General features: G+C 39.4%; 1 protein-coding gene and 1 long non-coding RNA gene across 2 annotated transcripts; both read left to right on the forward strand.

Moving 5' to 3' along the window:
* The first annotated feature begins 900 nt into the window (after positions 1-900).
* On the forward strand, positions 901-4,249 carry LOC119733339. Its single transcript, XR_005271787.1, has 5 exons — positions 901-967; positions 1,830-1,871; positions 3,407-3,442; positions 3,869-3,916; positions 4,214-4,249. It is a non-coding gene; the product is annotated as an uncharacterized LOC119733339 (long non-coding RNA).
* A 1,075-nt stretch (positions 4,250-5,324) lies between these two features.
* LOC119732981 lies at positions 5,325-19,344 on the forward strand. Its single transcript, XM_038206564.1, has 8 exons — positions 5,325-5,362; positions 6,208-6,255; positions 9,703-9,893; positions 10,360-10,552; positions 11,217-11,336; positions 13,056-13,184; positions 15,721-15,834; positions 17,093-19,344. The coding sequence occupies exons 3-8, from the start codon at positions 9,711-9,713 to the stop codon at positions 19,342-19,344; spliced, it is 2,991 nt and encodes a 996-aa protein (XP_038062492.1). The 5' UTR covers positions 5,325-5,362; positions 6,208-6,255; positions 9,703-9,710.
* Positions 19,345-22,680: the final 3,336 nt, after the last annotated feature.

Genomic DNA, 22,680 nt, shown 5'->3' on the forward strand with positions numbered 1-22,680 from the left:
AGCTCCAAATATTCAAAAGGAAGAAGCGAATTTCAACTTGTATCATTAAGTTGGTTGAAATTTTTCCTAGTCCTAGAGGGCCAGCCCAGTATCATCTTGATAGCTTACGGACTGACTGACTGACTCCTCCCGCCCCCCCCCCCCAACTAACTGACTGACTGTCACTTGTGACTATGACTAAGTGTCCCTTGTGACTGGACCAGGACTAGGTTTGCAAGGCTTGCCAATTCTTGCCTATCAAAGACAGGCATTTCCTAAGCCATACTCATGGTGCTTTTCAGCAAATTGTATTTTGGTTTACAGTTGATTTATGTTCTTTGTAATAAAAAGTAGTACAGGCAATATTGCTAATCTACCATTTAATTTGAATACGGTGGGTACCCTAGTATGGAAATGCAATAATTAAATGGAGTATAACAATAGGTCATGGATGTGCAGCAGTTCCAGCACTGACCCTCATGGATACACAATGGCGGAGATATAATGGCTTCATATTAAAACATACCAATGTCAAATAAACGGATTACTCACAAACAAATGCTGCATGTACCACGGGCACACAGCATCCATGCAAGGGCGGATCCAGAACACAATTTTTGTGGCCCCCCCCCCCAACTTTGGTCCCCCAAAAAAGTGGATCACAAAATTACGGCGTAGGGTTCGAGGCCCGATTTTTTTGGATTGTAAATGCTCTGTGGTGCGATCTGAGGCAATTTCTGACCACTTTGACCAATTTTGTTTTTGAAGAAAATATAATGTACGAAGGCCCCCGTTGCCCCCCCCCCCCCCGGATCCGCCCTTGCATCCATTTTGCTATATTGTCGTCTTCTCTGCATTGATCGTTGTCACTCATTGTCGATTTTTGTTTTTGTTTTTATCTATATGCAGGAAATAGTTTGCTTGTGTTGGAACATGGTCTTAGTCTGACCAATTATGGGAAATCCTCAGAGTAGATTCGCTCCAAGAGGTTTGTTGAAGATGGACAATCATCAGCACTATACATGTATTGCAATTTGAAATCTGCTTTACACCTGGTCTATGTATTAATGCTCAGACAAAATCTCGAAACATCCCTCACAGCACTTGAAATGTGCATGCATATGACACCCCCCCCCCCCCCCCCCCCACGGCACGCTCCGAGCGAACCGAAAATCATCGCTCGATCATATGCGTGCACGTTTCAAGTGTCAGGTTGGCTCAGTGCGGAAAGGGCATATATTTCATCATTTTAGCCCCAAAAAACGACAAAATCCAGCAATGTTTGTTCTGCACATATTTTGTGAGTATATGTCATGAGGTGTAGTGTGGAGTTTGGGGGCAAACTGTGCAGCGGTTCTGTGGGAAATTTCTGCATTTTGATGGACGTTTTTGTACTTAATAAGTGTTTTGTGCTGAAAACAATTTTGCGGAGTTCTTAATCTATGAGGCTCCACTATGTGGAGCCTCATAGTTCTAGGAGTAGCCTCTGTGGGAATTGAAAATACAAACGATGGTGGTTAGGTTCACATACCTTTGGGAAGAAAAGAGAAATTTCACCTTCAATTCAGGAAACATCCTTGTCACACACGCCTTGTTGTTAATTTGTCACCTGACCTATCACAGGGCACTTTGATTGATCACCAATCCAGGTGACCAAGCAAAGTGCCCTGTGATTGGTCTGTCTAATGCCAGTCAATTTTTCCTGAATTCAAAATGGTAGTGCTCTATTAACTGACCTTTTTAGCCATTACATGTATGTTTGTGCTCTCTTAATTTGTAAATGCCTCTTTTCAGTGCTATTTACAGTGTATAAACAAATGTAATTACATTTAATACAAATTTCTTTTCAGAAACAAACTTGGATGATGAGCACCCCCAAGTTCCAGGTACCGGTAAGTTTTAAAGCCTTTACAATAACGTACCTCATACATGTACAAATTCACGCATAGGTTCTGGGTAAGTTATAAAGCCTATACTATACCTCATACATATTCACGCCCAAGTTCTGGGTAAGTTGTAGATCCTTATATACATTTACACTGTGTAGTTATTTTGGACAAATATCAGCGAGTATCTCACTCACTTTGAACCGGAGCAACCCTCACATTGTTCCGAGGTATCTCACTGGAATCGGAGCAAACACCGCATCGTATACATGTACATGTTTCATTTCTAGCACGATGCTGCTCAGGTAGCCCCCATTGATAGCAAGAGTTTTTTACCTGCTATTTCACAAAGCAAAACCCTTGCCCTGCGTGCCTGCAGCTACCGGTACTTTTCTTCAACCGGGTTTAGTCAGTGACCATAATGCGCATGCGTCAATTGGTAACTGATTTTAAAAAATATTATAATCAAAGTCTGCCTGTGTAACAAACGTTATGTCGGAGAAGATTTCAGTATTTCCTCATGTCAAGTTCTTCAGACGATTGAATAGTTGAGCAAAAGAAGGACTTGGGTTAACAGGGCCTTTAATTACTATTCTCATTTGTGAGAAAGGATCTTCATCGATTAAAAAAAACTGTTTGAAACTCATTGAAACTGTTTCCTTCTGTCCAGTGACAAACATTATGTTCACCAGGCATCCTCCACCCTATAATTTCTTAAGGGTGTGGAAAGTTTGCTTAAAAGAACACTCAATATTAACATTGATGGTATTAAATAATAATTTGAATAAAATTTACTGAATTTGTTCATCTTGCCTTGAAATTATTAGGAACAAAAATGTCTGTCCACTTGACGAGCGTTACATCTTTACGATGTACCACCTTTCATAGCTTTTTGATCGTGAATTTTCTAGATTAAAGGGAATGTACAACATTTTGCTTTTGCTGCAATATTCAGTAATAAATGGATTTGGAGAATTAGTATGTTATAGCAAATATTGTTAAAAATGACTTGTTTCACGTTATGGGATCGTAGATGCTGGAAAAACTAAGAAAACCAATCATGTTCTTGTAGTCTGGCTCCCAGACCCCACTTAAGATGAAATGGAGCGATTTATAGACTGGGGGAATTGTAAAGTGAAAGAATCAGTCTAGCTGGCTTGTACCCCTTCACAGATGTGTAATCTATATACGGAATAACTAAATATGAAAAATTAGGGGCAGTTTTTGAAAAAAGCCAGTTTGTGTTGGAAAAATGGAGTTTTTGTTGAAAATGTCAGCACACCAGGAGCCACGATTGTACAGGATGCTTTAGACTGTCATTCCCTAACAATCCAGTAAGGTATTTTGTGATAATTTGACTATTTCATTTGTTGATGTTTGCAAATGTTGTATCTTCCCTTTAACAAGCATACAGAGCAAAGATATGTGCAAGCAAAAAAATTTAAAAAAAATTGCTGTTGGAAATCGTGCTCAATGATCAAAGTTGTAACATTTAGTGTGGACAGACCGTTTTACAGGTACGTTTAATATTTCATTTTCAGAATCAAATGTGGACGATGGGAAGCCCCAAGTTGCAGGTAAGTTATAGAGCCAAAGAGACCCTTTGCATGGTGTGTCATGACAGTGGGCAGGTATTTGTTTCTGGGTGATACACTTGATTAGGTACTTTGTGCTTGTATTGTAACTAAATTTAAATAAAACCTGCCCGCTGTCATGGCGCACCTTGCAAACGGTCTATATAGTGGGGTTTTTTTTTACAAATATTTTGATGATCAGCCATGCTGATATATTTCAATTCTATCAAAAATCTAACGCTTGTTTATTTTCGTTTATCAATGAACTACTTTTTCTACAACCAGGTTTAGTCAATGATCATAGTGCACATTTGTCAATAATTCTTAGACTCCTCTTTGAAAAATAAAGATTGTAAACAGGTTTTTAAAGTGGACAGTGGCTGGATTGGAGACTAATCTGTTTTACTTTTTTCTTCTTCATAATTTTAGAAGAGACATCTTCACCAGCAGTTGAAGACATTCCTTCTACCCATCCCAGTGAGTCGGCATATTTCATATTTTGATCTGAGACAGAGGAATCAATCAGAATCAGAGTATTTTCATTTTTCTGTTGGCTGCTTGCTGCATTTGATTTGTTTTTAAGCAGATTAGTAAGGAATTAGAGTGAGATTTGCACAGTAACCTCTGAATCCCCATTCCAGTGCTCTATTTACTGACCTGCATTGTATTCAGCCATATTTTGCGTTCTTCTGATTTGTATGCCTCTTTTCACAGTGCAGTGCTATTTTTACTGTAAAGGCAAATGCAGTACATTGAATATTATTTTCTTTTCAGAAACAAACTTTGATGATGAGCTCCCCACTGTTCCGGGTAAGTTATAAAACCTATACTATACCTCATACATATTCACGCCCAAGTTCTGCATAAATTATAAAGCCTATACTTTACCTTTAATATACATATTCGCACCCAAATTCTGGGTAAGTTACAGATTCTTACATAAATTTACATTGTGTTTAGTATTATTTGACAAATAAGATCAGTGATGTTAATTTTAATTGATGATCAGCGAGTATCTCACTCACTTCGAACCGGAGCAACCATCGTATCGCACCGGTATATACCATTCTGAGGTATCTTTCTTGCTCACTTAATTGGAATCGGAGCAAACACTGCATCGTATGAACATGTACAAGTACATGTATCATTCCGAGCGCAATACTGCTCAGGTAGCCCCAATTGATAGCAAGAGTCTTGTACCAGCTACCGGTACTTTTCTGCAACCAGGTTTAGTTAATGACCATAGTGTGCATGCATCAGTTGGTAACGGAATGATTCTTGGACTTCCATTAAAAAAAATAATGATAATCAAAGTCTGCCTGTGTAACAAACGTTATGTCAAAAAGATTTCAGTATTTCCTCATGTCAAGTTCTTCAGACGATTGAACAGTTGAGCAAAAGATGGACTGGAGTTTAGGGCCTTTAATTACTATTGTCATTTGTTAGAAAGGATCTTCATGGATTAAACAAAATTGAAACTGTTTTCTTCTGTCCCAGTGACAGACATTATGTTTATGGCATCCTCCACCCTATAATTGCTTAACGATGTGGAAAGTTTGCTTGAATGATCACTCAATATTATTACATTGATGCCAGTATTAAATAATAATTTGAATAGAATTTACTTAATTTGTTCATCTTGCCTTGAATTATGGTAAGAAAAAAAGTGTCTGTCTACTTGACAAGCGTTACTTTTTTGCGATTTACCTTTCATAGCTTCTTTGATATTGATCTTGATCTTTTTGGAATAACAAGCATTCAGAGCAAAGGTATGTGCAAGCAAAAAATTAAAAAAAATTTGCTGTTGGAAAATCCTACTCAATGTCCCAGTGTACTATTTAGTGCGGCCAGACTATAATGCAGGTACATTTAATATTTCATTTTCAGAATCAAATGTGGACGATGGGAAGCCCCAAGTTTCAGGTAAGGTATAAAAGCCTAAGACACCCTTTGCATGGTGTGCCATGACAGTGGGTAAGTCTGGGTAGGCATACACCGCGTTATGGGGAAGTTTTTTATTGTTAGGCAAATATTAGGACCGAGTTATGGGGACTTTCTGCTGTCCCCATAGCATTTTCGGTCCCCACAAATACCTTGTGGCGACGAGTGTAAGTCCCCACAACTACGGAACAAGTAAATGTGTGTTTTTGTGTGATACACTCATTGGTCTCTATTAGGAAGACAGGATAGGACACAGCACCCTCCATCTTGTGCTCGTATGCGTAGTCATCGGTGAGGGTTTGAAAGTTTGAAATGCGTTCGTCACACACAGACCATGCAGCATGCGCACGTCACGCATCCGCAGTCGCAAACATTAAACCCGCACTGTACTACCCAGCTGCTTGTGTCCACGTTTTCCGAATCTTCACTGCGTGCAAGTGTACGCGTGTCCTATCCAGTCTTACTAATAAAGATCAATGGATACACTTGATTAGGTACTTTGTGCTTGTATTGTAACTAAATTTAACTAAAACCTGCCTGCTGTCATGGCGCAACTTGCAAATGGTCTATATAGTTTTTTTGTTTTTTTTTTAATACAATTAGTAATATTTATTTTGATGATCAGCCATGCTGTTATATTTCAATTTCATCAGTTCTTTCAATCAACTGCTTTTTCTACAACCAGGTTTAGTCAATGATCATAGTGCACATGTGTCAATGATTCTTAGACTCCTCTTTGAAAAATAAAGACTGTAACTGGTTTCCAAAGTTGACAGTGGCTGGATTGGAGACTAATCTGTTTTACTTTTTCTTCTTCATAATTTTAGAAAAGGCATCTTCACCAGCAGTGCAAGACATTCCTGCTACCCATCCCCGTGAGTCACCATATTTCTAAGTTTGATCTGAGACAGAGGAATCAATCAGAATCAGAATTTGTTTTTTGACAGCTTGTTGCCAAGCAACAGTGACGAGAAAAGTTGTATCTCTTTGTCTTAGCGTTTTTAAGCAGATTAGTATAGAAATTCACTAGAGTGAGATTTGATCAGACAACCTCTGAATCACCGTTCAAGTGCTCTATTAGCTGACCTATTTAGCCATATTTTGCATTCTTCTGATTTGTATGCCTCTTCACAGAGCAAATTTCACTATTCTTACTTATTAGTACTCAATAATTAGGAAAGAAAGGCATAAAACTCTGTGTGTATTTTCATGTCAAAATATCCGGTAAACTTCCCAACATTTTTATTGGATTTTTTACAATTATTTTTTCCAGTATGATTACGATTGATCGAGTTGTTGGTTGTTGAATGGTACGGTTGGATTTGCTTTGGTTCAAAAGCCACCCAAAAACCCACATTGTTTGCAATTAACCGTATTTTCAGATGAACTGTTGCAATTACATCAGACTTTACAGTCTTTTCAACCCTCTGATGCTCGCCCCGGGGCAAATTCACCCCTACTCGTTTAACACTACAGTTTTCGTCCCGGGATAAGATTTTTCAACCCTGGTCCCCAGCAGGGTGAGCTCGCTCCAGGGATGAGCAATCTTGGGGGTGGCTGGGGGTGGCGCAGGGATGACAATTTCAAGTGAGAAACGTGGAACGGTTGGATTTGCTGTGGTTCAAAAGCCACCCAAAAACCCATATTGTTTGCAATTAACCGTATTTTCAGATGAACTGTTGCAATTACATCAGACTTTACAGTCTTTTCAACCCTCTGATGCTCGCCCCGGGGCAAATTCACCCCTTCTCGTTTAACACTAAAGTTTTCGCCCTGGGGAAAGTGTCTCGCCCTGGGGATAAGATTTTTCCACCCTGGTCCCAAGCAGGGGTGAGCTTGCCCCGGGGATGAGCAATCTTGGGGTGGCTGGGGGGTGGCGCAGGGATGAAAATTTCAAGTGAGAAACATGGTTTATTTTAACCTCCATGTCGCCCCGGGCCACCCCCGAGATTTGGTCTAGTGAGAAATGGCCTATTGCTCCAATGCCAAACCCCTGTGTATATAGTCTTGGCCCAAGATGTCAGTGATCAAGAGAGATAGTTGCATTGTTGTGTAGCGCACTTGCATAATTGATTTTGTACTTTCTCTCACCAATATCTTGGTCATTTCGTAGCAATGGGGCGTGGCCATTTTATGTAAATAAGACTGTCTGTATAAATTTGAACAATCATAGTCATTTTTATAGCTCCATGCTTGATCACCGCACGTATAGCGCGAATGTCCACAACCGTCAGGTGAGCCATGAAACCTTTTTTTCAATCGCTAATTGGTTCCCTATAAAGTGATGGTGCTCGATCACCGCACATAGGCCAGGGCGTACGTTTACAACCATTGGGCGAGCCATATAACCTTTTCTCAGTCGCTGATTGATTCCTTAGGAAAGCCTGGGAAAAACACTAAAGAAAAAGTTAAAACCACTGAAACAAAATGGCTAAGAATTAGTGCAAGTACATGTATATAGGGCTGCCGGTCTAATTGTTGTGCCATTAGAGGGTATATATATGCATCCTCCACTATCGATCAATAGCGTCGTGTGCCAAGACTACTGTGTGTGCTGTTGTACAGTGTACTGATCGTTAATACTTGGCCAAAATATTAGTTATGACAGAAAGTGTAATTACTTAAGTGGAGTATTCACTGTATTTACTGTACACAGACATGTAAATGCACAGTCGGGACAAAGGTTTTTGGTTTGCTTTAACGGCAATTTCACCATTATGAAAGGTACATATCAGTGACAAAACCAATAAACCATTATACCTAAATAACAATTTAGAAAAATGATCCACAACTCCTAGTCTGTTTAGTCTCCTTGACCATGACCAGGTAATGGCTGTACATGTAAAAGATTCGATAAATACATTGTCAGGTTTATTCACTGAGCTTTTAAAAGCTCTGTATAATACTGACATGACATTCAATTGCCCATAACCAGAATTTGTATTTGCAGTATTTGTATTAATCCTAACTCCCTAGGGGTTTTTGCTAGGACTAGTGCAGTGCCCGTCTAAAATGTGCATGTTCGGGAAGGGCAAATTTCTTTGCCGCTGGTATTGGTTGCATGTTTTCACAGGTTGAATGCACTCACGTCAAAGTTTGTGCCAAATTTGAAGTTGTTTAGGCTAGTGGTTTTCGAAAAAGCTGCAAAATAATAGCGCAGATATTTACCCCTTCTGGACAATGGTATTGCCCTGCAGTAAGGATGCTCAGTCGACCACCTAATGTGCCCGTGTAGCCACCACGTACGTGTACATACGGAAACATGGTATGCAGTGCCATTCACCCACATTGGACAATATGGTATCGCCCTACAATGCACGTGCGCGTGCCCGTCCTTTTTGCATTGTTTACGTCATATTGAGTACGTGCACTTTAGCCTAAAACATGACGTAAACAATTGAAAAGAACATCAGTGCGTGGTGGTCTAGGCTATAATTTGCCACGTTTGCCTCAGAAAATGTTGCTCTTTTGCAGCTTTTTCGAGAACCGCTCGTCCAAACAACTTCAAAGTTGGCACTACACATTCTGGTGTCCCGTTCAAGACACCCGCCGATTTTCAACTTCATACAATGCCTGGTTCTGGAGATAATCGAAATACAGACAGACAGACACACACACACAGATTCCTGGAATTATAGTATAGATGCAACCTCAGTCCTGCAAAATCCTCCAACTGCCTTCATGTAAAAATCGCATACAGCCTTAATCCTGCAAAATCCTCAATTATTTCTTTATAATGTGGTCCTTGGAGGGGTGACCATGCCTCAATCCTGCAAATCTTCCAGCAATCACTGTCAATTGGTAGAGGCTGAGCCAGTGACATCCTGGAGCAGTGCAGATGATGCACCCATATATTTTGCACTAAATTTAGTCGGGCACCATTTGCACACGGTGTTGTAATTTTGTTATTGTGCATCTGGAAGCCGAGTGAGGGAGCGATGGTCGTGTATCTCGGGGAATCTGAAAATGCATTTCAATTATCGCAGTATGTAAGAGAGCAGACTAATGACCAGCCTGGCAGGTCGAGTCGAGATCGTAAGTGGGTGCAGACTTCCCAAGCCTTATGGCCTTACTGAGGTCACCTCAAGCTCCACTCTAAAGGATATTTTTGAGAGTTTTAAGGGGATCGAAGTGTCATCTGCAACATATCAGCCCACATTTGAAAAAAAAAGTGGGGTAAAAAAAAAAACCTGCGTCGCCACACGACTTTGGGGCAAGCTCCATACCAGAAACCGGAGACTTTTTTTTTACCCTAAGGTTAACCGGGATGACTGTAGTAAACTCTATCCTTTTATGTAACGTGTGATCAACTTTTTTTTCAGATAATGTCATGAAAGCCCTGGAAGCAGACGCCAACAAGCCCGCAGAGAAGCGTAAAGCAGAGGCGACGGCTCTGAAAGATCAGGGGAACCAAGCGTTCAAGAAGAGCAATTACACACGAGCCGTTGAGCTCTACACACAGGGCCTGGAGCGTCTAAAAGACTTTGTGGTGCTGTACACCAACAGGGCACAGGTAAACAAGTCAAGTCCGTTACGAGCCAAGATCTCCGTATTCATGAAATGACTGAGAATATTTCTATTCCCCCTGGATGAGTCCATTGTCATGACTGTAGGTTGCTCCCCAAGTAATACCCTTACGCATTTACATGTGTACTCCTGGGTGGAGAGAGGCAAGTGGAGGTGAAGGTTTGTGAGAGATACGCAACATCATGAACGTTGCTGATGGCTTGTGAGAGAGATACGCAACGTTTTAATTTATTTCCTGAAAATTTTTCATATAAAGGGGAAAAAAAGAAAGGAAAACATATCATTTTGGGAGGGGGGCCAACTCATCCTGCATGTTTGTTTTTGTAGTACTGCACATAAGGCAGACGATTAATTCAAGGCGTCACACATGTTATCCTATTGAGACACGCATCACTTCGTTGTTCACTGTGTGGCAAATTTGAATCCCATCTTTTCACTTATTTCCCCCCAAGGCTTACAACAAATTGGGAAAGTTTACAGAGGCAATGGAGGACTGCCGGACTGCCTTGCAGTTGGAACCAAACAACGTCAAGGCATTGGTGCACCTTGGTAAGGCCCAGCAGGGACTGAAGGATTACGAGGTGGCTGTTACGACTTACAAAGAAATCACCAAGATTGACGAGAAGTACGAAAGTAAAGTCGCAGGTGGGTCAGCAGTCTTCAGGCCAAATGCAAAAACATGTGATGCAACTAAATGAGTCATTTGTCGGCCCTTATCAAATGTTGTGGTTTTTTTTTTACATTATTGAATAGAGCTGTATCTCAGTTTATATTTGGTGAAAACCCCATGTGAATAGGACCTTCCATTCAGAAGTTATGGGACTTGGAACACAGGCAGATTTGAAACAAGAAAACAGAGACTCAAACAGAGAAATCAACGATTCAAAATTGAAGTGTTTATTACACAACAATAAACATGCTTTATTTCAAGTTATTGACATAAATTTGTTACTCCTTAGCAAAAATGTCACGTTTTGAATACTTTATCGTGATATTTTCTCCGGAAAAAAAGTTGACATGAAAGAGGACATATGTAGCCTTCTTATTTTACAAAAAAGTCAATTTTGAAATTTTCACCCTGACTGAACTATTTTGGGCTGTATCTTAAAATCATAATTGCCGACAATTAACGACTCATTTAGTTTGATCGCATCACACATGTGAATGTGAATGCGAACTGAAGCTAATGTGAAGTCATTCAGGACACGTATTCAAATGAGTTGAAATGTTTGCAGATCCACAGTGCATTTATTTGCTGATAATTTTTGTGGATTTTTTTCATTTTCCAACAATCTCACCCCTGCACTAGGCTACATTGCAGAAGTGAATCTAGCCGAGTCCACAGCCAAGTCTGATATGGAGGCTGAGAGGCTGTTGAGTGAGGGCGATGTCAAAGCAACGGGCGTTCATGAGATCGGACTCGGTGACGGTAAGCAAAAACTCTGCCATAATTACCAATGTAGGTAATTACAAATGTAGGTAATTACAAATGTAGGTATGTAAATTGAATGTTTCTTATCCCAAAAATGTTTGTTTTACAGCATTTCATATAATCTTGAATTTTGGTTTAACTATAGACCCTTTGTTGGTTGTGCCATGACAGTGGGCAGCAGTCGATTTCATGAAAAAGTGCGCAGCTTGTGCCATGAGTAAGACTTAGGCAACAAATTTGTTGCCCAGCTGCGCAATAAAGTTACGATCGATTTCACAAAGCTTGGCGCAGCTTCACAATGCTTTAAATAATTTAAGCATCTTGGACGAGGATAAAAGCAGCATTTACCACGGCTGTTTGTGTGTGAATTTTTTCGTTCGCAAAACAGTCGTTGGATCACCTCAGCCCGCCATTTTGAAAATTATTTTGTCCGTCTTGTATCAACCTTGATAAGTTGTGCAATAACAAGCTCTGTGACACTCCTGATATGCTGGTAAAATATGTCATTTTCAGTCGTTATGACACAACTTATGCCGTCTAAAATGATGGTGCAAGTTACATCATAATTTATTGCGCAACTTGTGGACTTACGCACTATGTGACTTTTGTGAAATGGGTCATGTTGCGCAACTTACACAATAAATTTTGGCTCAAGCAGAGTTGCGCCAATTCGTAAGATTTTGTGAAATCGGCTGCTGGTCTGTTTTACTGCATTATTTTGTATATGGTGTAAGTCAAGGACACACGCAACATTATCAATGAATCGAGGACAGAAACCGAATCGAGGACTCCTTGGTTGGAAAATGTGTACAAACCAATGAGAGCTGTTGCAAAAAAGTTAAAGTACAAACAAAGGAAAAGGGAAGAGGAACAAAAGAAAATCCTCAATTTACACCCCGTTAACCCTTTCGGCCATCAGCATGGGGGTTTGGTCGGTATCAAATCAGGGCATAATTGATTATAGTTGGCATGCGCAAGGCATACCGCCCCTAGAGTGGTAACAAGCATTTTGATGGACATTTTGAGAAAAAGGGTAATAATTAAAAGCTGCACTGCTGCAATGCTGTCACATATTTTCCAACTATGGAGGTGTATACCTTGCCAACTATGGAGGTGTATACCTTGCCAAAAATTGCTATGACGATTATTACCCTCATTTGATACCGGTTGCCAAAATTTTTGACCAAGGCTGATCCATGGCCTACTTGTTCAGCACGATAACTTGATAAATACTTTACTTAGGAACTTGACATTTCGTTTGTGGATTGTTCTGGATAGTCTTAATAGGCCTATTAATTTTGGGGCCAACAGGTCAAAGGTCAAGGTTACTATTGCTAAAACAAAAGAAATCTTGTCAACGAGTTAACTTGAGAAATACTTTACTTATTAAAGAACTTGAAATTTGGTTCGTGGGTTGTTTTTGGTACTCTTAAGAAGCCTATTGCTTTTGGGACCGACAGGTCAAAGGTCAAGGTCACTATTGCTAAAACAATAGAAATCTTGTCAATGCGATAACTTGAGAATAATTACATAGGAGCTTTAAATTTGGTTTGTGGGTTGTCTGTTGTTCTTGATAATCTTAAGAGGCCTGTTGCTTTTGGGGCCGACAGCTAGGTCAAGATCACTAATTGCTGTATTGTCAGCATGAATGCTTGAGAAATACTTTACTTAGGAACTTCAAATTTGGTTTGTGGGTTGCTCTTACCGTAACCACAGTAACAGACAGTCAAGCAGCTCTGACCCAACAACTACCAGATGATCAACAAACGACTCAGTCTGGCAGTGGACAGCCTTCCCAGCAGGAACCAACGCAACAACCTCCGCCGCAACTACAGCCAAGACCAGGTGAGACACAAACATTTGTCTGTAAACCCTGCATGTTATAACTCCCCTGGCCCTGATATCGGTTCCCAGTGACAGCATCCTTCCCCTCCATCCTTTGCATTGATGCTATTAGGCACAATATATAGCATTGCAGTGTCCCTGAAACAAGGGGGACCACACTGCCGACCAGCCCCCTGTCAGCCCAGAGAGGGGAGTTCTTGGGATCGAATGGGACTTTTCACTTTTCATTGAGATCTGTGAAGTTCCAGTGTGCATGGAGGCCTAATTACTCCCCTGTTTTACTGGTAGTTGATTAAATTACACAAATTTTAAACTTGAACTCAATGTACATGTACATGTTCAAGCGGTTTGTTCTTATTGATACACTGACAATTTAAACTTGAAACAAAACATTAGAAAGCATCCTTAATCAGTTTACAAACGAAGTCTATACAGTTATTCCTTTTCAAAAGTAAATTGCATGAAAATAATTATGCAGACAAAAATCCATGATTATCAAGTGCAGAACAGAAAAAACTTAAAAGGCTTGTAAAAGCAACAGTGTATTTTAAACAACAGAGCATCTAGAATCCAAAAATTTCCCGGTGCCCTTAAGCCGGCCCCGACCCCACGCCGTCGGCCGCGGACCCCACGCCGTAAGACATTTGCCCTTCGCGCTCGCAGTAGTCCTCGGGCAGAAGCCCCTATTCGCATCCTTTCAACAGTTTACAAACTATAAGCCTATCCAATTCCTTTTCATAAATAAAATGCACGAAAATAAATATGCAGACGGAAATGCATGGTTATCAAGTGAAGAACAGAAGAATCTTAAAAGGCTATAAATACAAGAGTATGTGTTACATGTTACATGTGTTACCGCAAACCGAAATGAAAGTGAAAAAAATCCGAAGTATCTTAAAACATTTTACACTTAACCCAGGGCTATAGGGGAAAAGGGGGCCAGGAATTGCCTCAGATTTGCACCACAGAGCATCTTGAATCCAAAATTTCCCGCGGCCCTTTATTAGCGGGCCCCTGACCCCACACCGTAAGGCATTTGTGCTCCGCGCTCTCATTAGTCCTCGGTGCAAATGCCCCAACGCATTGTTGCAACAGTTTACAAACTAAGTCAATTCGATTCTTTTTCCAAAATACAATGCAAGAAATATGAATACGAAAATACATGGTTTACAATTTTGAAGTACACAGTAACTTCTTAAAATCTTAAAAGCTTTTGCTCAAAGAATTCAGGGGTAAAGGGGCCAGGAATCGCCTCAGATTGCACCACAGAGCATCTAGAATCACAAATTTTCAGGGGCTTCACGCTCGTATAAGTTCTTGGAGCAAATTCTCCGAAGTTGTGCCCCCCATCTAAAAAAATCCTGGATCTGCGCCTGACGTCTGTAAAGAGCAAAAACACAATATTGATTTACATCACCAAATTGATTTACATGCAAATTCCATCCTCTGAACAATATTTTAAAAACCCCTAAATATGGTGTTTTTCACATACATGTACCTGAGAGCCAACAGTAGGATATTATCAAAGCACACTATATTATGATGTTGACAACAAAGAGCAAATTTCATGATTTTTTCGAGCACAATTTTTGGCAAATAAACTGTTGGTGCACAAATTTGGCCTGCAAAACATTATGAATTGAAAGACAAATCTGATAATAACGTCACCCGAATGCAACATCGTTTTAAGGAAAAAAATGTTCTTTGTATCTGTAAACAGGCTAAATACCGGTATAAACAAACTGAATTGAACTTTTGGTTCTTAAAAAAACCCTTTAAAGTAGGGCTACATGGTTTGCGCACATTTTTAAAGTATTTTTATTTTTAATGTAAGTATTTTAATGTTTGGTTTTTAGTAATATTATGTTTTGGTATAATTGTTTTTTGAAAATCATATATTATGTTCACATGTACAAATTTCCGATTTTTAACTGTCAGACATGTTTTTAATCAACCATTAATAAATGCCTTGGAGAGTTGATAGCTTCTGATTGGTCGAGACTCGATCACGTGGGGGTGTATTAACATGTGATATAAAGACAGGCTTCAAAAACAAGTGAATAAATGGCCCCTGAACCAGCGTTGATCCAGCATCATGTAAGCCATGATTGACCAAATAAACAACAGTCCTTCGGTAACTTTTTATAATACATCAGTACACGTGCTCTCAACCACCATCGTGTGAAGACTTCCGTGCGTGTATGCATTCTATACATGTAGTTGTTATGCGGGGCCTGCGGGCGCGTTATAAGTCTTAACACGACATGTTCATACTAAGGATGTTTACAACGAAAGCATGGATATGTGATTTATTTTCTGTAAACACGCCTCACAGGGACATATTTACTGTTTCTAAATCGAGCATCTTTGTAATTTTGGAAACAAGGAGTATGTAAACATGAACACACAAAAAGTTTGGAAATATCGCCAAAAGAAAAGTCACACAAAAGTGAAGACCGGGTGCTCACACTGTTATTCCCTAATTATTTAATTGAATTGAATTGAAGGATATTTTAATTCTTGCTTTTGATTGTAGATTACCCACAAAGAAGTGAAGCCATCATAGGAAGCATCAGCGGTAGCCAGAACCCTGTCATTGTTGGTTCAAATGAAGTAAATATCATTTACAACAAGCTGTCAGAGGGACCAGGTAAATATAATCTTATTTGATGCGATGAAGTAGATATCTTAAATCAAGTGTTAATGTATTGGGGGGGGGGCAGGGGGAGGGTGGTATACTGTTTTAGCACATGTATGTAGTGAACATAGTTTCATGACTTATTTAACTGTTCTTGTAGTTCTCCAAATATATAGGGCTTTAAAATATGCACCTTTAGGATAACGTATTTGGACCCATGATGATGTCATCATGACGTCCCCAAGTTTTAATCTGTTAACACGTGCCTGTACCTGTATATGTACATGAACATACAAAGTTCCAACCCAATTGGACTTACGTTCTCTAGATAAAAAATTGTAAAATAGACAACTTTAAGGTGACATCATAAGACCATTGATGACGTCATCATGACATCACTTGTCTAGGGCCAACCTGTACGTAGTTTGATGTCAATCTGATTGCATTTTATGTCAAATTTTGCTAGCAGAAGAACATGTGAAAGGTTTCGAAAATTAATTAAAAGAATTAGGTGATGAGGTCATCATGACGTCACTTTTGTAATTTGCAAATTAGTAGCACTATCTACATGTACACGTACCTACCCACCACATTTAAGTGACATTACTATATTCAAAGACAAATGTAATTAACTCAAAGTGTTCATACGCAACTTACTTAACCTACATTTTACTGTAGAATAAAGTCTTTGATAAACAAATTTTAATCTGGTCGTGTTTGGTATTGTTCAGCTTGCATTGCCCTCTTTTTTTGGGGGGGGGGGGGATGGGGGGTGCTGTTGAGAAAGGTACATGTAGGTCCTATATGCATCCTTAGATATACCCTGGAATTAACAGGCACTGAGGACTAATCAGTGGGTCCACACCCTGAAGACGAAACTTCTTCCTGCTTTTATCAATATCATGATCTCAGGGACGCACGCTTGGAAGCAAACTTTGGATACAATCCTCACGCAACATTTCCAAGTGTACATTTTACTGCACGTAATTGGAAACTTTAACCAATTGAGTACATTATGGATGAAGTTAAAAAAAAATTGCTGCCTGCAGAAACAAATAATATGTTGAAAAATGGACATGCACATTGTTCGGATTTGTTGAATTGCAGCTTGAGAGAATTGTTATGAATCATGTTCATGTATACTTAATGAATAGTTTACTCATACGTCATTAGTAGAGAGGGTTAATGCAGCTTGAAAGAATGATTGTAAGGAATCATGTTTATCAGTTCTCAAATCAGTTACTTATTATAATTTCATGATTTCTTTCAGAAACCACCGGACTCCAGGAATCGGGTACCTTTGAGGATTTGCAACAGGAAATTATTGACAACTATGAGCAAACTGCAACAACTATTCCTGCACATCCTACACTGCAGTCACGTAATGTGGGTATTGAGGAATTCTTTATTCCACTGAATCTCAGAAAGAACATTTCAGGCAAAACGAAATCAGAGAGGTTGGTCACATTACTAAAACAAAACATATTTTTGGATGAAGCACAAAAGATAATTCTCAAATCCGTTGATGATTTGTTCAATCAGAAAATAGTTAAGGAAATCAAGATTCTTCTTTATGGTGGGGCCGGGACGGGTAAAACAACCCTGTTAGTGAAAGTTGTAAACTCCTGCATCACACTCAGTTCAGAACCCCTTCTCGGTAGATTCGATCTTGTGCTTTGGATTAAGCTGAGGCAAATGCAATCAAACAGTGTCTTGGATGCCATATTTGACCAAATTCTACCAATTGACACAAAACTGGACAAAACAACAGTGCAACGTATCATTGATGGTAAGCAATCACGCATTGCTTTGCTGTTGGATGGATTAGATGAAATTCCGTCTCATGTTTTGCAATCTAAGGAGGGCGTGTACAGGGTTCAAGATATCTTACACAGCAGAGTCCTTACAAAAAGTTTTGTGTTGGTAACTACTCGACCACACATGATGGAATATGTATTGGAGGGTAGCAACCCGTACGCAGTGGTTGAAACATGTGGCTTCAGACCACAAGACAGAGATCAATATATCAGATTAAACCTTTCTGATGATTCTGACATGGGAGAGGCATTGATTTCACATCTAGAAGACAATGCAAATCTCAAGGAGATGGCTGTAATTCCAATCATTTCCCAGATGTTGTGCCTTGTTTGGAAGAATGAAAAGTCATTGCCTGAGAGAATTACCAAGCTGTACGAAAAGTTTGCGGTTGTTCTTTTCAAGCGCTGCAATAAAGATATGAATGATGATCAGGTGATGTTAAACTTGATGCCCATCATTGATGACTTGGGGCGTGTTGCATTACAAGGGTTACTAGACTCTAGAGGGGAAAGACTCATGTTCAATGAAACTGAATTTCAGGATTGTCCGTCTTGCTTAGCTGAGGGTTGTCGTGTGGGTTTCGTTCTACGTGAAACGTTCACGAGTGGTCTGGATGTAAAAGTGCTGGTCACTTTCCCCCACAAGTCCATCCAAGAATACTTTGCAGCATGTCACCTGGTGAAATTGCTACAACAAGATGACGAAAACAATTTCCGTCATCAGTTGGAGCAGATTGGAGAAGGAAATGTTTTTGCGATGGAATACCTGCTGAGATTTTGTTGTGGTAGATCCATGCAGGCTGCTGGTCTCATTCTGGATCACATACAAGAGATGCAAGGTGATGAGATGAAGCTGCAGAGATTGGCTCGGTTGATATTGTGTGAATCTGGTTCAAAAGAGTTGGCTACCAAACTTGTCAGACCAACTAGGGTAGAGTGTGAGAGTAATGCAGACCTGAAATCACTGAGCTACTACTTAAAGCGTGTCACTCCACCACTTAAAAATACAGGCTTTTACATGCATGTAAGAAAGCAGGATCTTAACCTTTTCAGGGAAATTCTTCTGATGAGTGACAGCATGGAGTCGGCTAAGATGATATTTGTTCACTACATGTTGTCTGAGGAGGAGAAGGAGGATTTCAGTCCCCTAGAGAAAACAATTGGTGTGAGGAAAGAAGAGCGCCGTGCTCAATTACACATTATGTTTTACATTGGGGAAAAGTCGTTGTTTGACATGGGGCCTGCATCGCACAGCTTTTTGCGCATGCAAGAAAAAATCATGCCTAGTTTGTCCATGATAAAAGTAAGACCAGAGGAGGTTGTTGATGTGTTGCAGGTACTGGAAGAATGCAGGTTTAATTATCTCTACCTGCATAGTATCAACCTGCATGGACAGTTGCGAGATGTCCATATCTTGCCAGCCATTGGCACCTTGCACCTCGAAAAGTGCAGGTTGGTCGATGATGATGTGAAGGACCTGATCAGCATCCTTCCTGCTGGGCGTGGTTTAATAGGGCTTACCCTTGATGACAGTGCATTCAGTTTGGATGCAGTGAGGGCTCTCATCGGTCATCTCCAAGGTTTCCCAAAGTTATGTCGGTTGGGACTTCATAACATCGGCCTCGATGCTCAGCTCATCAGACAAGTTGTCAGTCAAGGCCTCCCTCACCTGAAGGAAACAGCAGAGGGAGATTTCCGAGCCTAAATAATCTACCACCAAGTCATAACTCCCACCCTGTGCCCTATGAATGCACCACGTTCACAAAGTAGCACGTATCATGGGTCATTTTATGTAAAATCAATGCTCTGCAACCCCCTCCCCTCCCCCCCAAAAAAACCCAATAAGTTAAAAACAAATAAAAAATAACAGCAATCAATAACAACAAAACTTTATTTTCAGAGGGCAATAAGAGGCTCGATAATGAATAGAAAAGTCAACAAAAAGGTTTCAATACAAATAGATGTATTCAGAATCCTCATACATTATGAATACAAATATACCAAGCATAGTTCTTCATTCTACTGAACCCCAACCCCTCCCAAAAAAAATTATTCCATCAATTAATTAATCAATCAAAAGACAATGTGAAAAGACAATCAATTCCTGTACAAAATGATTCATTGAAATCTTCAAACATATTAGCACTGTACTAAGCATTCTGTGTGACACTTGAAAGTGATATTAAATTGACCTTGTATCTTGGGTGACCTTTGAGTACTATTATAAATCCACAATCTAATCGTCAATTAAACAGGAGAATCCACCTCTCCTTTCCATTTCTTTTGAGAAATTATCTTGTATCGCATCATCTTAGGTGAAAGTTGTGTGAGATGTCTTCAACTTTTGTGACAAAGGCCTCCTCCTACCCTGTTACCCGATCAATGTAGTAATATGGCATTCAAACAAACTAATGTGACCACACGCAAATGGCTGCACAACACCCTTCCATAGACCGGTGCTGTGCAAAATTTAGTGTACAGAATGATACAAAAAAATTAAACCCTGAAAAAGAGACGGTAGTTTTGCTAAAAAGCATTTGCCTCAGCTTTGTACAAATTACAAAATCCTGACAAGTTCACGTGCCCATACAGACGTTTCTTTCGAGTGTTTGTGCTTCATTCATTATCAAATCGTTTGTGTAAATTAATGTAAATTATGCATAAAATGGCAAAAATTATGATTCCAGTTTGCTAACTTTTGTATAGATCTTTAACCTTGACTGTGTATGTAATATACCTTTAGAGTGGTCCAGTTGTGTAAGGACAGTATAACGTGGATTTTGTTTACTATTCAACTATAGGCCTATGTCCATATTGAGAGGTACTATACTAAACCAGTGTTCGTACTGTCAAACAATTCATGTATAATATATACATGTAGAATGTTGCATTGCCAAATGACGCATTTTTATCAGAGGAAAGTCATGTTTGCTCATTCAGGACCAATCTTGTAATTGTTGTATACGCGAACATTTTTCTGTGTTTCTGATTATGTTAAAATAGGTCCAAGTGGATAATTTGCCTCTTCAAAGTAATAGTATTGATCGACACTAGATTTGTTTGTTCTAAGTATGATCAACATTCTGTTCAAAAACTGACATTTTTGTTTCTAACAGTTTTGATATTTTTCAGTTGCCCAGGTGATAACAGTCGTTTATAACATGCCCAAATGCAACCGTTCATTTTGGTAAAAGCAGTTCTGCAGGAGAGAAAAGGTAGACTTTGAATCAACATTTTGATTTATTCACATTGGAAATGTAAACTGAATGTAAATAATGTTTAACTGTTGTTGCTGGCATGACAAATGAAAGAAGATTTTGATTAAAATGAGATTTAAACACTGTATTTGCAAAGCTGAACTGATTGCAATTTTAAATGATGGGGATTTTTGTACTCATTAATTTACACATTTCAAGGGATATGGGATGGGATCATTTGCATTTATCCCAAAAGTAACTTACCGAATTGTAATCAAAAAGCTCACTTGGATTAAAGATCGTACTGGTACTAAACACCCATGAAATTATTCCATCTGGCTTGCTGTCATTAAGAAGAAATCAAGAAATGTAGGTGATTTCCAATGATAAGTCAATTGACTGATTTTTGGAAATAAGAGTTCTATGGATGAAATCACGTTTATTGATCAAAAGTTTGTGCATGGATATTTCACTCTTTTCTTAAAAAGTGTAATATCCAAAGCTTCAACATGTTAGGTTTAGAGTATTCTTCTGTGCAACATTGATGATATTACATGTATTGGAAACAAACAAATTGCATGAAATCCAAATGTTCCTATATGCCTTTAAGCCATGGTTTACAAACTACATCATTGTGATTTTTTATCTTGTGATCATTAATGTGCAACTCTGTAAGATAAGGTCATCACTCGGGCACGGACTCCAAGTCAGGATAATCTGCTGACTTCTGGATAGTTTGGTTTCTGTCATAAAAATAAACCACAAAGGAGAACTGTCTCAGTGCATTATAAGAACGTGAAAGTTGAACAAAGAAATTGACTGGAGCTGGTTTGACCCTGTGACCTCCGGATTCCTGTTCCAATATGGTAATCCGGAACGGTCATCCTGCTACAGTCAATTTGTTTATTTAACTTGAAAATAAGTTTTGAAGGTTTGCATGGTGGAAAGATACTAAGACAAGATAAGTTTGCGGTAGCACCATGTGAATGAATCAGTCAACTTGCATCCTTCTCAGCTTCACCGGTTTGGAGCTTCACCAGTTTGCATCCTTCTCACGCCTCACCGCACCCATCCTTATAACATCGCATCATCGTTGGAATCCCTCATTCTCCTGACGACGGGCAGAGCATACTGTTCAAACGTTAAGTTCCTCTGGTTCTTTTTAGAACCACACATACTCTCAAAAGAGATTTATTCACATGGTGCTGCCACAAACTTATCTTGTCTTAACTTGAAAATACGAATTAAATATCTGATATTTGCACTGTTTGGCGGAAGTAAGTGTATTGGTTAACTATGAGTAGAAGAGATATGTTGGATTTTGTAAGTCATTTGTATTTTTTGTTATTGGTGCAGAAACATTTCTGATCTATTCTTTTGTTTTTCCAGATATTTTGGGCAAAGTTTAAGACGTCCAAGATTATTATTTGACATTGTGTACTTTGTATGATTATTATCGTGTAATAAAAATAATCATTGCATGCAATGAATAGAGTCAATCAAGGAGAAATCTTTGAGGTTAGATGATTGTTGTGTTATGCCTCCATTCCTGATGGACCAATCTCCCGCCTCAGAATTCTACAGCTGGGTCACCACTTGCGTTTTGTAATCAGGCATGCAGGCTTCATAATGAGGATATCAAATGAAATTCCTTGGAAAATATATCATCCCAATCACAAATTTACTTCATGCAATTACCAAAAAAATGATTAGACAGCTAAATAACTGATGGATCCAGAAGCATTTATTGTTGGGGGATTGAGAAAGGGGTCACCGACAGGCCAGTTGTTGCCAATTCATTATGTGGAGGGGCGGAGCTAGATTGCATTTTATGGGAGGGGTGC

The sequence above is a fragment of the Patiria miniata genome, unplaced genomic scaffold (assembly GCF_015706575.1).
Source record: "Patiria miniata isolate m_02_andy unplaced genomic scaffold, ASM1570657v1 HiC_scaffold_25, whole genome shotgun sequence".
NCBI lineage: Eukaryota > Metazoa > Echinodermata > Asteroidea > Valvatida > Asterinidae > Patiria > Patiria miniata.